A 13,332-nucleotide genomic window follows, 5' to 3' on the forward strand; every position below is an offset into this window, starting at 1 on the left:
AATTAATTCTTTTACGATTTGAGTGAAGTAAAAAACATGACTAGAAATTTTAGTTTTGATGGGATGTTAATATTATTATTAATTTACATATTTTGAATAATTTTAAAAATTGGTGATTAAAGTGGACAATGTTCTAAACAAATGTTTTATTTTTTCTTTACTTTATTGTAATACTTACCAACAAATAATTAATCCTAACTAGCAAGCCTTGCTGAGTCACCGTACCCGCTCAAAGCGAAAAGCGTTTAAAAACGGCAAGCTTGAGCGCTGTAAATGCCCAGCAGAATGTTAGGGCAATGTTACATCCCCACCCACCGCCTCCTACTTATGTAAGCTGGGAGTGGGTCTGGGTCAAGGTCACAGGGGCCGGTGCACGCCCTTGACAGCCGAACAGCCTCCGAACCAAGACCTATGTGCTCCAGATTATTACATAATAAATAATGGCTTACAACGTGGGAGCGCTGGCAAACTTAAAGTTGAGAGTTTGGAGATTCTGGGAAATTTGAGGAATTTTCCGGTAATCATAATCACCGTCTATCTGGGGACAGGGTGTTTTGGGTCTTCGACAAATGACCAAAATCCAATCAGTCAACGCTTTGCGCCAACGTCTCTGACAAAAACCAATCAACTAAGTGTCCGAGCGCCACGAATTAGCATAAGAAAGAAAGTCCGGCCGAGACTGCTGGGATAATTTCAACCGAGGAGTGCTGGAAGTGTGGGCTTTGGTCCAATGACCACTGCTTTTGAGCCATGAAAACCGTTTAGTTCGTAATGAAATTTTACAACCGAAGGGCGCTCGTAAAACGGCCACGTCAGCCTGTGATTACACCAGCAGAAATTTAAGTAACTAATATAAATTGCTAACTACATGGTTAATAATATTAAAATATATATGCTAAACTAAACTAACACCCATATAATGGTACTTTGAGTTCATAAACAAATACATAATCTACAAGCTTATCTTAATATAAGTAAATCATTAGATGACTACAATAAGTATATACATATGTAACTATTATAATTTGATAATATGTATTATAAGGTATGCTTGGCTTAAGATTTTTTGTGGCAGTGCCTATTCTTTGGATTGCCTTCCCTATTCTGTTTAACCACAGCCCCAGTAGTCAAACCAATCCCCCAGTTTCCCTAAAATCGGAGGACTTCATCCCCAACCACTTCTACTTGCCACACGCCACTTGTCTGGCAAGTTTGACTTAAGTGCAGTTTTAACGCTGCTTTGTCCGTTTCTGCAGGGGCACGAACTACGACTATGGATACGACTGGGGATACGACTGGGGATACGGAAGTGTATACTGGCGTACGGCGGACACGGGGGACAGGAGGACACGGGGACAGGAGGATAGGAGGACAACGGATCTGTTTGCCCGCTCTGTAAGCACTGCGAACGTGTTAACTGCAGGTGTTTGGCATTTGAGTTACGTGCGCACGCAACAAATGTGGAAAGTATTTCAAGGGGTATGGGTTAGCCGGGTGGCAATTTCGCATTGGGTTTAGTGGGCCGCCGTGGGATAATTCAACACAGCGATGCATATAATTAATTGTCAGCTGCTGGGTGCAGTGCATTTCATCCCCAAAGTTATGGCAAATCCGTGTGCGACATAATCCATCATAACAGGGAATTACAATAATGAGGGGATGAGTGATTGGGATGGGAAGTAACCCTGTGAAAATACGAATTAAAGCAGCAGCAAACGGGGCACTTATAATATAAAAGAATAATTTAAATATACAATAAATGGAAAAGCTGCATTTATTCTTCTTTTTAACTTTTATAGGCCTTGATTCAAATAGTCTGGCATTAATTACCTTCATTTGCCGCACATCAGGGAGAGTCCCTCTTTATTTCTAGGACCTTAAAGTATGGACCCCAGCCAATGGCCCGGAATGTAGTAGCAGCTCATCCACATAATTGCCACAAGACGAGTCCTTCAGTGCCGAGTGGCAAGTGGCAAGTGGCATGTGTTTGGCACACACTTCTGGCTCCTGGCTCATGACTCCCCACCAAGTGCCATCCGGCCGACAGGGAAACACCAATTAAGGCGGAGGGATCATTGTTGTGCGACAATTAAAACCGAGGGAGCGTGTGGGGCAGCCAGCCGAGTGATGGATTTGACCAGCAAACAAGGCGACCAAGGGGCAAGTGGATTGCAGCGGGCATTCGTTATGAGAAACGTGACGTTGCAACGCGTGGGTCTCATAATGCAACCGATGATGCAGTGGTGCATCTGCAACTGGTGTTGTGCCACTGAAGTTAACAAGAGCAGAATCAAGCCACTGAATTTAAACGTATCTTGAAATGTTAAAGTAAATAAATATGAAATTAACTTAGTAATGATAAATAAATGCATGTTACAAACAATTTAAATGCTAAAGAACATGTAATCAATAACACATATTAATTATTTGCGGTATTTAATATATAATAAACATTAACTTGAAAGTACAACACTTGGCAACACTGATAGGGATTTGGGATCCTACTGGACCCTACTAAATGCAATCAGTTTGAGTGCTTTGATATATTGGCCAGTGCCGCAAATGAGAGCGTGACTCGCACAGCAGAGAGCTTTTAAATTCTATGGTCCTGCCATGTGCCACTTGAACTCGCCTCATTTGGCAGCCGCACACGTCCTCGCACCAACGCCTTGACCCCTTGCATCCGATCCTCCCAAGGAATTTAATTTCAAGCCAGAGCAAGTTAAGAAATAACCCGACAAATGTCATCGGCGTACACGCAAATAAATTACCAACTATTCAAGTGATTTAAATTTGATTAAAACATCAAATTTCTTGACAAACCAAACTTAAGATGCTTGAAATCCAATAGATATGCCACATTTTTCATATCATACTTTTATGCGTAATCATTGCAGTCACTTTATTTTTTATTTACAGCATCTTAAGTTAATTAACTGGGGATTTACTTTCACCTTACCACTCACTCCGCCCTAATTGGAAAATAATTTTTCTTTGTGTGTAAGCTGAGCAGAGCCAGCGGAGCCGAAAAGGATTTGGAGTTGGCCAACACCTGAGGTGCACTTATGGCAGTCTCTTTGGCTTCGGAATCTGTGGTGGCAGGGGCAGTGGCAGTGGCATTAGCATTCCTTACAGCCAACCAGCCGGCAGATAACAAAAACATGCACAACAATTGCCCCGAGACGGGAATGATGATGCCGATACCAAATGACGATGCCAATCGGTGTCGGTGGGTGGGGTGCTCAAGTAGTACCTACGCGGTGGGGCAAGATTGCACCCAAGCCATCGCCATCGCCACCGATATATGGCAGCTTGTTTGCGTCGTCGTGGATGGATTCAGCGATTTTATGGCAGGCACTTGCTGCCCGAATGTGCGGCTGTGTGTATATGCCGGCAAATAAACACATTTTCAAGCTCAATGCCATTCGGCCCGGGCCAAAAGGCGAAAGGCGGCGGCAACAACAATGCAGGGCGTCGAGAACAAAGCCAAACAGAAACGGCAACTGAAATAGAAATGGAAAAGAACTGGCCGATTCTAGGTGATCCGGAGGTGGGGTGCATCAGTTAGTCCAGGATGAGCACTGGGAGAAATCGGGAGTTACTATAGCGAGTTACTATACCTCTAACAATCAACTCAAGCAAACTAACTATAATATTAATATAAATTATCTTACATTGCTTAATTATTAATCTTAATTATTAATCTAATAGATTTTCGCGCAGTGCAGGCTGTGCTGCACTTGCTCCTGTCTGCCAACGGGCATATAATGAAGTTTCGCAATCTCGCTGCAGTCGTGTGGGTGTGAGCCAGTTTCCCAACATCTGTGTGAGTGTGTGGGTGGAACCGCGTTTTCCACGTTAGGTGTGTGTGTGTGTGTTGGTGTGGCTGGGCGAGGAGCTCAAGTGTGATTACATGGGCCATGTTCGTTGGCATCGAGTGTTTGTGGCATAATATTATTGTTTTTGTGCTCGCGTGTGAAATCAAACTCGATGCAAGGCAATGCGATGCATTGGGAAAAGGATTAAAAGGATATGGCTGGAATAGGAGCAGCAGCTAGCTACATGGGTATCAGAGGTATCGGAGGACAGGCGGACCAAAAGGACAAGAGCACGTGCATGACGTTCGAGAATTGTTCGACCTCCATCCTGACACACGCTTTTCCCCCCAACATTCATTTTCCATTTTCCCAGTCGAGTTATCCAGACAGCTTGTAAGTGTAAACAGATACATAAAACCTTGTGTTATTAACACCAGTTCCAGATCGACTATAGGAATTCACTGCAGGTGTAGAGTTTATATCTTAATCTCAATCAAGTGGCAAGAAGGCATTAATAAACTTTTAAAGCGTTAGTTCATTATAATTATTATATAGTACCTCTTTGCTATTATAACTAGCCTATATGTGAGGTAATCATATTGATGCCTGATTAATGATTGATTAGCAAAGGGTATTATGCTAGCTCTCTATCTTCCAAACTATCATCCTCTAGATAATTTAGATCCCACACTTCCTGAAGCGACTGCCAACGAAACCGAAACCATAACGAGACTCATCACCGTCGCTTGTCGGCAGCTTCCGTTCGAGCTTCCCAAAGGGCGGATCCGGCCACAAGGATACGAGTATCCTTGGGAATGGGCTGTTTGCTTCTGCTCACTCAGTCGATGGCATCTGTTTTCAGCAGTTGCCGCCACAACACCCTGGAACAATAACAAAAGCAGTAACAACCGAAGGAGCAACAAGGCCAACTTCAAGGAACCATACTACAGTTATTTGACTTTTAACTTTTATTGCTTTATGTAGTTTAGATAAACGTTTGCGGCATGCCATAAATATGCAGCATGTTGGGCCACAACAGCACAGCGAGCAAAACGAACAGCGCCAACAATAACCAGCAAAAACAGCGAAATGCCAAAGGGATCCTGGTCAAAAAAAAACGACTTCATCCAGATAGCTAAGTAACTTATGAAATAGCAAATACCCTTTTTACAAATCATTACAAGAAAACAAAGGAAATAATACACTTCTTTAACTTTAAAAAAAGGACAGAATTTGTATTTAGTTCAAGGTAAATGATTGTTTTACCTTTTACAACACTTCAAAACGATTGCGATTTATTGTAATAATATTAAGTTAGCCCTTAGCCAACATTGTGTGGCAACCTTTGCAAAAGGGTAGAAACAACTCGACCGGCAAAAATCCTGGTAAGTGGGATGTTGCAACCGAACTCGACTCTTGTCTGCTGATGGCCTTCGATGATAGACAATCGGCAGACGGAGAAATGGACAAATGGCGGGGGCAGTTGGGCTGAACTATCTCTGATTTATGCTGTAAGTTACAATCGGCATCTTGCAACGGTTGAACTTATGTACTTGCCACTTTTGCACTTGACTTTGTGGCCCCGACATTGTCTTGCGGCAATTTGTTGGGGATTCCCAAACTTTTCAGCATGCGAGTGGAGGGTTCAAGTTTATAGTTACTTTCTTCTCGCTCGCAACTTTGAGCAGCGAAAGTTTTTAATTAATTTCACACGCCCGAACTTAACTTGCGCATCTAATTACACGTGAAAGGTGTAAATAGGTGGGTGGCTGGGCGGAAACGGGCGTGGTTGGGTGTAATGTGTCTGTGGGCAACCATCATTATCGCGCGAATCATAAAATGCTGAAAGCAAAAGGCAAACAACAGCAGCTGCATCTGCCGCAAAGTATGCAACACGTTCGCATGCGATAAAAGTGGATTTGTGGTGGAAAATGTGGGGGGTTTTTGGGGACCAAATGGGCAACAAAAAGCAAACAAATATCACTTGTAATGCTAAATGCGGGCCTGAAATTACAAGGCTTTAATATGAAAAGCACAGCTTACAGCACTTTATTATAAACTTTTAAGAAAAACTAAATATGCGCTTTTGCTGACTAGTAAACTAGTTTTACTTAACTTGAAATATAGTATTTGTTGAATGACTTTCATAGTATTGCATTCAGCTGTCTTTATAATCAATTCAATTTGAAATTTAGTCAATATGACTATATTACAACACCATCTTCATCTAAGCCCTTGTGGATCAAAGTATCTATCGAAGTATCTGGTCCATTTGCACATTTCGGATGCGTTTGAAAATCCGCTTAAATGCCAACCGAATCGAATCGAAATGAAACGAAACAAACCAAACCACGTTCGCCTCAAATCGACAAAGGCTTTCCCACTCCTTCGATTTGGAGCCACCTTCGACATGGAGTCAAACACCTGCGAAATTGAATGAGAAATATCCATTCCGTGTGCGTTGAGAGTTTTTTTTTTGGTTTTTTGGTCACTGTGTTTGTTGCGCTGGCAAACTTATTCCCCAACTGCCTCGATTATTTTCGAACCTCGAACATAGTTGGCAAAAAACAATTTTATTTCACCGAAAGAATTTTAAGCAATACAAAAGGATTGAACTGAACTGCAACTTATTTTCCTGTTTTGAAAGTATTCCTATTCGGATCGTGGTGTGGGAAATGTTTTTGTGGCACCTTTAAAATATTTTAAGGCTCCCTTTGGAAGTTCCTTAATGAATTTAATTAAGTGCAAATACCACACATTTTGTTTATTTGCTTAAAGTCCACAATATCTTTTTTCTTTCCCAGCATCTTTAGTGGGTAGAAAAACCCAAAAAACTGGCTCTACTTTTCTGCGGCGAAATTTTAAATTAAAAGCAAACTTTGCTCATCAGTCTGTGGGAGTTTGGAATGCGGCAGATGTCGACGTGTTGCTGCGATTTGGCATATATCCATTTTCATTTTTGTGCTGCTTGTTTTTGGTTCTTACTCCATCATAAAGCATCAAATGTCAGCAGCACACAGCAACGCACAATTTCAAACTTTGAATTGAGTTGCGTCTGGACGCCGCCGTCGCGTTCCCCTGGAGTTCCAAATGTTTGTCTAGCTAGCGGTTCTATTTGCAATGGTCCCCATATTCTGGAGAATCCCCAGTGGGGATCGTCATCCGCGGAGGGAGACGAAGATAACAACAATGAGATGGGACCTTGGCGCCCTTGCATGATTCATTCAAGCTCTGGCTTATCCACCAACTCGAGCATGTGGATCACAAACAGGCATACTACATAAAGTGCACAAAAAAGTTAAAGTGCTTAATAATAATAAATAAAATTAAACTTGAAGTGGAAAGCTGGTCAGTCAATAAAATATATTTCTGTAATTCTCAATTAATTTAATATTTCAAGCTGCTAAAATCACTCGTAAATACAAAAAAACTCGGATAAGAACTCAAGTCGCTGCGAGTATTAATAGCGTTTTATCTTCAATTTTAAGGGAGAGTAAATTCTGCAGAGAAAAAGTTTACTTTTTAAATCAAATCATTGCGAAAATTTATATAATGACCTGTCTTAATATTTTAGTATTTATTTCAAAGACAATTATTAGAGAAACTATAAAAATATTTAACAAGAAATTCAGAATTTTATAATTATTAGCTCAATTTTTCTCATTAATTTCTCTGTGTGTATTCGGAGAAAATAAATCGCCATTTGAACGCAAATGACAAACATTTAAGGGTTCCTCGCTATTTAGTTATATTTCCCCATCCGCACATCGAGCGTCGCTTGCAACATGGATTATTTTAAAGTTTTCGAAATTATATTTCACTCGGAAATCAATCTCTTCCTGCTGATTCCCTTCGTTGCAATGATTGCACTTACGTTGTGTTGCTATTGCTATCACTGCTATCAGTGCATCCGCGATCGTCGAAGAGCTCGCATCGAGGAACAGAAGGCCCAGTTGCCACTGCCACTGAGTCGCATGTCCATCACGCCCGGTTGCTCCATGGTGGCCAGCACGAGGCTAACGCACAGCCGGAATAGCGTTGACATCTATTAAAACAAAGTCTATTTAAAAAGCATACCTTCGGAGATAAATCAATAAACTGATAAGCACTTCTGCGATGCTTTAATCTTAAATCTTTAAGAAAGTGAAAGTGAGGATTTGATCTAATTTATTTTTTTGAGAGCATCACGATGACTGACAGTCAAATTCACTTGTCGTACTTCATCTGTGGTCCGGTCTTCATACTGATGGTATTCATGTACTTCTACTATTGGTATCTGAATGTCCGCGAGTGTCGCAGATCGCAGGGGCGTGAAGCCACGCCTACTCTGCTAGACGATATCTCTGTGGAACGACTGCAAGTCTATTGACAAAGCGATTGGGAGTTAAGTTCATGTGAATCACTGCACTGCGAGAAACGTTTACTAAAACCATTGTAATAATAATAATGAGTTAGAAATTAATTAATAATTAATAAATAAAATGTAGTGATTTTAAAAAATGAAACAAACCGTTTTTAATTATTAATTTAAGAAAAATCAGTTAATGTTATTTCTGCCAAGTGTTAAAAAAATCTTTAATGACATTTGATTATCACAAATATTAATATGTATAATATTAATTCTCTTCCTGAAATGAGATAAAGGAAAGTAAACAAAACGTGTATTGAAAACGAAATGAATGTAAAAGGAACACTAGTCTCTGGCATGTTGTCGCCTTGTTTACAATCGGTTATGAATGATTCATTCTGTATCTGAATACCAGTGTTTTTATATGTCTCCGTTCGGATCGCATCCATAAAAAGAGTTGCCTGTTGTGTAATAAAATGTTTGATGAGTAGCAGGAACGAAGTACCTTTAAGTACAACTTAAGGTGCAAACGTGATGTCTGTGGGTGTGTGTGTGTGTGTTTGGATGGGTGTATTTTGGGAGTTGTTGGTTGCTTACGACGGGCCATAAATTTAGCCAAAAACTTGGCTATGCATCTTCGCTGACGTTTCCTTTCACGACCTGCAAAATTTAGAGCTGCACGGCGGTTTTGATGGTCCTCGGTTGCAGGACGAGATGCTCTAATAAATGACATTTTTATTCACATCCCGGCAACGAAGTCGTCACAGGTAATAAGAAAAATTAAATTAAGCGAATTAAGTTGCCAAATTGTAAAGTGAGCTTTAAAACAAAGAAAATAAAGGTACTTCAGTTAGAAATTATTAAATTATTAAAAAGCGAAAACGTTTTTCTATTTTACACACATATTAATATATGACTAATGAATTATTAATACATATTTTTTGATGTGTATTAAACAAATGAAGATAAATATCGCATATTTTCCACAGTCTGCAAGTTTTTTCTGTTTGTTTATTCTGAAAATTTTTGGTTGTAGCTTACTTTGAAAAAAAAATTCTTACATTGACAATGCTCTTAAAAATATTATTTTTGGATTTTCTTCAATACAAACATATAAAGGAATAAAAATTATCTAAAATGCCAGTTGTGCAACCCTTTTAAAGTGTGTTTTATATTTTTTTAAATACCTCTTAATACATTTATAGAATTTTAAATTATCTGCGCTGGAGATAAATTGCTGTATCTTTTCATTTTAGTTCCTAATTTCTTATTATCTTGGAAATTTGTTAAGTTTTCCTAACGTTTTAGCAGCAGAGTTTCCAGCAAGTTATTTAGCGCTAGTTTCCCCAGCCAAATGCAAATCGAATTGAATTAGTCAACTTTATTCGCTCATCATTTTGGGTAACTTTTAAGCAATAGTTAGATAGATCGTCGCGCATATATATTCTTTATTATGGGACCCATTCAGCCAATGACTGCTGCTTCTTCTGCCACTGCCGTCTCCCTTTCTGGCCAAATTGAAACGCTAAAATAATTTACGGCTCAACTGACCAGCTTCGGCTGCTCCTTCGTATCCTGCAGCAGTGTCCTGCCATCTCCTTGATGGCTGGCACGTTAAATGCCATCGAAATGCTCCCAGTTGGAAAATTAGTTTAAAAATACGTTCGTTCGGCAAAGGATGCCTTGTGTTCAGCAGCTTCTGCTTATCCTGATACCCTCTGTTTGAAATGCAATTGAACTTCTTCTAAAACAAGAGAATACTAACATTAAATAAACAATTATTGAAGTGTTTAAATAATTGATTTAAGCAAAGTTTAAATCTTAGAAATTGGTTTTAATTTATCAAGCAAAATAGTAACTGAAAATTGGTTATTAATTTTAATTGATAAATAGTCATCAACTCTGACAAGTTCATATTTATTTTATTATTTTTTATTATTTATATATCATTGTAAAAAATATTAAGGGGTATTTTAAAAGTCCTTTAAATACTTTTTAGTACTTCTAGCTTTCTTGAACAGCAGCACGCGACTTGCGTTCATGGTGGCGTAAAAATTCACTTAGTTGAGCTACCCGCCCACCCCTTCTATTTTAGCCAACTTAGCCGGAGAAATGGCGACAAAAAAATACGAGTACCAAGAAAATTTGGTAGACTCTTGCTCAATAAAATGCTCGTGTTTTACAATTTTATTGGGTGACGCGCGGGCTCATCAAATATTTAAATAAAACTACACATTCGGCACCATTTTTCCATTGTTCGCGCTACGTTTAAGTAATTGCGTTTTGGTGGACACATGTTTTACATTGAGAAATATGCATGTGTGCAGGGGGGAGGGGACCTTAAATCATCTCCTGTTTATCTGGCGACCATAAATTAAGGCATTAGCCGTCGTCCTTCCTTCGAATTGCATCGAACTGTTTGCATTGCGACCGTGGCACTTGGCCGTGCAGCTGCTGCCGCCAAATGTGGGGTTTACACTGCGGCCCGGGTTAACCGCAATCGAAGTCGTATCCTTAAAGAGATAACGACCCCACCAATCCGGCCCCACCCTCCTGATCATTAATGGCCCAGAAGAAGTGGGCATGTGCCCCGGAACTAAAGGTACTAGCATCGATGCACATGTAAATTTTTTAATTTCAATGAAGTATTAAGTGTATTAAGGCCATTTGAAATGCAATTCCATCCATGTAAATATATAATTAGGCTATGCTTATTAAGTAATTATACAACACTTTATTCTCAGTGCACTTTTATTGGCATTGTTTGATTTAGCCGCCGAACGAACCATTTTCGCACTTGGAACTTTTGAGTATTGTGGCCAGTCGACAAGGCGAAGGAGACACTGCTCGGGAAAATGTTTTGGCTGGCCAAAGAAACGCTTTTCGTCCTGGAAACCACCACCCTCCTGCACCACAACTTGCCACACTTTGTTTGCTAATGAGCCAATTTAGTTGCATTGAACGCAATTGCATCGTGTGTGTGCCTTTGGTCTGGCCGCCGATAGTTGAAACTTGGCCAATACGTTCTGGGCCAAATGCCGCCTTGAGGCTGAGGTGCCTTGCTTTGAAATGGTAAGTAGGGTGCCGCCATCCAAAAGTGGCAGTGTGCGATGGCACCATTCTCACTAACAGCAATGCTTGAGGTTCGGTGAAAATTAATGTTTTATTAAGGTTATTATTATTAATACTTAAGTAAAATGAATATTGAAGCTAGAACCTCTTGTGCATCACGGACATCAGATACTTGCGACAAGCGTCCAACGAGTGTCGGTTTAAATAGGAAAACTGGTTGAAGTACTTGCCACACTGTCCACATTGATGCTGCCACTCGTGGTGGCCCATGGTGCGCTGATGGGAGCGCAGATTGGACCTGAAATCCCAAAGTCATAGTAATTAAAATGATACCAACTGGTACATATATAAACTTACCGATCCGAAAAGGCTTTGCGGCAACTCCCATCAGGACACACAAACGGCTTTTCACCAGTGTGCGTCCTTATGTGGGCCGTCAGCATCCAGGAATGATCGAACTTCTTGTCGCAATCACTGCACTCGAACTGCCCGTCCACCCGCTTTAAACGCCTCTTTTCCAGCAGTTTTCTTTGCTGGATTGGCGGGAGTTCCATAGTGTTTGGTGACACTGTCTCATTATCCAAAATTTTTCCTTTCCGCTTGAGTTTCGTGCGATTTAGCTTGGACTTAGCCGAGACCGTAATGATGCCAACCTTGATGCCGTTTCTGGTTTTCGGTATCGAATCAAAACTTTCGCCTGCCATTTTCAGCTCCCAGATGGTATGACTGAGCAGAGAGCTGTCCGCGATTGGTAGAACACTCATCAGTTGGATGCCCAGTCGCTCCTCCATTTCCCTCCGGACCATAATGGGTATATTGTCGCCCTGTCGCCAATCGCTGCTCGGTTCACTTTGGCCAAAACAATAGGTGAACTTTACGTTGGTTTTGGGCTCCGATTTAGTGCATAACCTGCTGTGGTGGTTGATTTTTGGTCTGGGCATAGGTGGCAAGTTGGGAATAACTTGACAAAAACCTGTAAGTTCGAAATGTATTAGTACGAAAAGTATTTGTACCAGATGGTCGAAAGTTGCGAATGCCTTACCTTCATATCGGTCGTAGAATCGTTCCTGCTTGCCATTATAGCGATCGGACAAGAAACTGCGAAATATTCTTGGCATGATTGCTAAATTCACCTTACCACCGAGCTGCTGTCAAATTTTCCGAATTTTTCAGGCCCCGAAAAGTCAGTGAGCTTTGTAAGCACTGATTGACGTTGCTCACTCGATTGGAAATTACATTTTGCCGGGGAAGTAACAATGCACTCGAAAAAATTGCACCATTCTCGATGGATAAGCATGTATAACTTGAATAAGTCCTTCGAGGATATTTACTCCTAAGATTAATTATATTTTCTCAGCGGAATAATCGGTAATGCTTCGGTTTGTCACTTTTGAAAAGTAAATGCCTTTTTTTTACATCCAATCAGATCTTATTTACAAAGGGAACAAATTAGTTTACTCAGTGGTCTATTGGTGTTTATTCCACATCACCACAAGATAATTCTGCCACAAAGTTATTTTATAAAAAATTTATTTCTGACTGAAATTTGACAAAGAAAATTATGCCGTCGGCAACAAAAAGTTTTGATTTGGCATGGAGTCATACGTACGTCGATAAAAGTTATCGGGAAGACTGCAATACTGTTGGTGACGAAACTGGCAGGTATAAATGCTTATAAAATATAAAAGAATTCGTTAATTTACTTTAAGGAGAGCCAAAAGTGTTGCTTGTAAATAATTATATTTATTTTAATTACTTAAATGGTCAAAGTGGTGTAAAAAAGTAATTGCAAATATCGGAATTAAAGCTGTTAAAAAAGGTGGCCGCTCTATTGTCTGGAAAACAGTTAACATTCCGATAGTAATCGAAAGATTTTGCAAATCGAAAAAAATTACGATTATGATTTACGAACATGATTTTCCTACAACGCTGAACTACATTATTTTTTAATGGTATTTATATGAGTTTCCTTTGGAATTGAATGTCTTTTTTTTAACTTAAATATATATACTGCCTGAAAATATGTTAAATTTTGAACTCTAAGTGTGGATTGATTTAAATTGTCGGAGAAAGGCGAAACCAGTGGCGTTGACC

At 39.9% G+C, this 13,332-nt stretch overlaps 3 protein-coding genes across 3 annotated transcripts; 2 read left to right on the forward strand and 1 right to left on the reverse strand.

The window, feature by feature from the left end:
- The first annotated feature begins 7,585 nt into the window (after positions 1 to 7,585).
- On the forward strand, positions 7,586 to 7,897 carry LOC6613750 (hemotin). Its single transcript, XM_032721566.1, has one exon. It carries the CDS (start codon positions 7,604 to 7,606, stop codon positions 7,868 to 7,870), a length of 267 nt encoding a protein of 88 aa, XP_032577457.1. The 5' UTR covers positions 7,586 to 7,603; the 3' UTR covers positions 7,871 to 7,897.
- Positions 7,898 to 7,993: 96 nt separating this feature from the next.
- On the forward strand, positions 7,994 to 8,267 carry LOC6613751. Its single transcript, XM_002038184.2, has one exon. It carries the CDS (start codon positions 8,008 to 8,010, stop codon positions 8,185 to 8,187), a length of 180 nt encoding a protein of 59 aa, XP_002038220.1. The 5' UTR covers positions 7,994 to 8,007; the 3' UTR covers positions 8,188 to 8,267.
- A 3,109-nt stretch (positions 8,268 to 11,376) lies between these two features.
- On the reverse strand, positions 11,377 to 12,634 carry LOC6613752 (zinc finger and SCAN domain-containing protein 23). The gene is made up of 3 exons (XM_002038185.2): positions 12,281 to 12,634; positions 11,596 to 12,211; positions 11,377 to 11,536 (listed from the first exon to the last, which is right to left on the reverse strand). The coding sequence occupies exons 1-3, from the start codon at positions 12,354 to 12,356 to the stop codon at positions 11,377 to 11,379; spliced, it is 852 nt and encodes a 283-aa protein (XP_002038221.1). The 5' UTR covers positions 12,357 to 12,634.
- Positions 12,635 to 13,332: the final 698 nt, after the last annotated feature.

Source organism: Drosophila sechellia, chromosome 3R (genome assembly GCF_004382195.2).
Source record: "Drosophila sechellia strain sech25 chromosome 3R, ASM438219v1, whole genome shotgun sequence".
Taxonomy (NCBI): Eukaryota; Metazoa; Arthropoda; class Insecta; order Diptera; family Drosophilidae; genus Drosophila; species Drosophila sechellia.